This window comes from Halyomorpha halys, unplaced genomic scaffold, assembly GCF_000696795.3.
Source record: "Halyomorpha halys isolate HHAL.00 unplaced genomic scaffold, Hhal_1.1 Scaffold111.1, whole genome shotgun sequence".
Taxonomy (NCBI): domain Eukaryota; kingdom Metazoa; phylum Arthropoda; class Insecta; order Hemiptera; family Pentatomidae; genus Halyomorpha; species Halyomorpha halys.
This window is the reverse complement of record NW_027109684.1, coordinates 479,438-480,985: the sequence shown is the minus strand read 5'-3', so window position 1 is coordinate 480,985 and position 1,548 is coordinate 479,438. Positions and strand designations below refer to the sequence as shown.

The 1,548-nt window shown below is 27.8% G+C and overlaps 1 protein-coding gene across 11 annotated transcripts in view; it reads left to right on the top strand.

Moving 5' to 3' along the window:
* The window catches only part of CASK (peripheral plasma membrane protein CASK), a 934,116-nt gene that overhangs the window by 926,029 nt on the left and 6,539 nt on the right, over positions 1-1,548 (top strand). For all 11 annotated transcript variants that reach the window (XM_067047816.1, XM_067047817.1, XM_067047813.1 and 8 more), the window contains 2 exons: positions 697-816; positions 890-1,000. In XM_067047816.1, the coding sequence (XP_066903917.1) occupies positions 697-816; positions 890-1,000 (231 nt within the window). The remainder of the gene's footprint in view (positions 1-696; positions 817-889; positions 1,001-1,548) is intronic.

The following is a 1,548-nucleotide window of genomic DNA, read 5'->3' as shown; positions in this document are numbered from 1 at the left end:
TTAAATAATTAAAGATTAGTTTGAAAAATATAACGTAGTTTAAATGTGAATAGGTAGAGGTAATTAATCGGTGGTGAAGTAAATCAAGGTCTTGTTTGCTAAAATTAAAAATTCATTCTTCATCTTAAAATCCTAAGAATAATTAGTAGGTAAATGTACATTTCTGCTTTTATACATATATTATTTTGAATTCTTGATTAAATAATTATCATTATTTTAATTAGATTTCTTAATTTTTTATAAACTATTTGTATACTTTATGGTGGTAAATACAATGTAATTTTCTGTTGAAATTGAATAATTATTTTTATTTATGATTGTATTGTTTTAATTTTTTTCATGTAAAAATGTTTTTATAAAGTTCTGATTGCATCAGTTTTCCATTATTAGGTTTGATTTATGATATTTTAAACTTATATTACTATGTATAATACACTTTAGCTAATTTTTTAAGTTTTGTTATTTTACATTATTTCTGGATTGTTAGGGCACTTTTAGATAGTTAGATATTAGATGTGCATCAGTGGATTGGTTTTTTACAAACTGATATGTCTTAGTTAATTTTTATCATAATTTATTTTTTTTTGTATTTGTATATTTTTTCTTTGTAATAATAATCATCCAAGTAGTTCTAGTTTGGATATATTACAACTTATCATAAATATTCATGCTCTGGAAATGCTCGTTCTGTTTCAGTGAATTGCTCAATCTTTGGTCGTAAAAAGAAACAATACAAGGACAAGTATTTAACCAAACATAATGCAGTGTTTGACCAGCTGGACTTGGTCACATATGAAGAAGTTGTTAGGTTACCTTGTAAGTAATCAAACTTTGTTCTAATTTATTTTGGAATTTGAAAGTTTCGATATTTATAAAATTAATCTTTCAGCTTTTCTGAGGAAGACACTTGTTTTACTCGGAGCGCACGGTGTGGGCAGGCGACATATTAAAAATACATTGATTGCTAGGCATCCTGATAAATATGCTTACCCAATTCCTCGTAAGTATTGTTTTAATACATAAATTAGATTAAATAGTCTGCTTATTTTTGTTTTATTTTGTTGGCTCAAGTCTTCCATTGAAGAACTATTTTGCCCCAAATTGGAGGAATGTCAAGATTCATTTCTCTGGGCCTCCACAAAATAAATTTTGACTGACCCATTTGTGAATCAAACCCACAATGTTTTGAACCAAGTACTCTTGGACCCTTGGCCCAATGTACTTAGCTATCATGTTCTCCAATTTTATTTTATAGTTTTGAATACCATTTCATTGTATTCATTCATTAGTTTTGACTCCATTTCATACAACACATCACTTCAGTCTTTAGGATTGATATAAGGTTTCTTAATCCTTTTTCTGGGACTGAGTGTCACCTAAAAAACAGCAAAATGTATAGGTAGCTTACTTAATTTATTCAATTTTTAATACTCATAAATTAGATAAAATAAGTATTTCTATTTAAATAGAGAGTTGAGAATATGAGGCTAGGTAGCCTTGGTCGGAGTACAGCTTGAGAAATTTTGCAATCTCCCTCTTCAGTTTTTT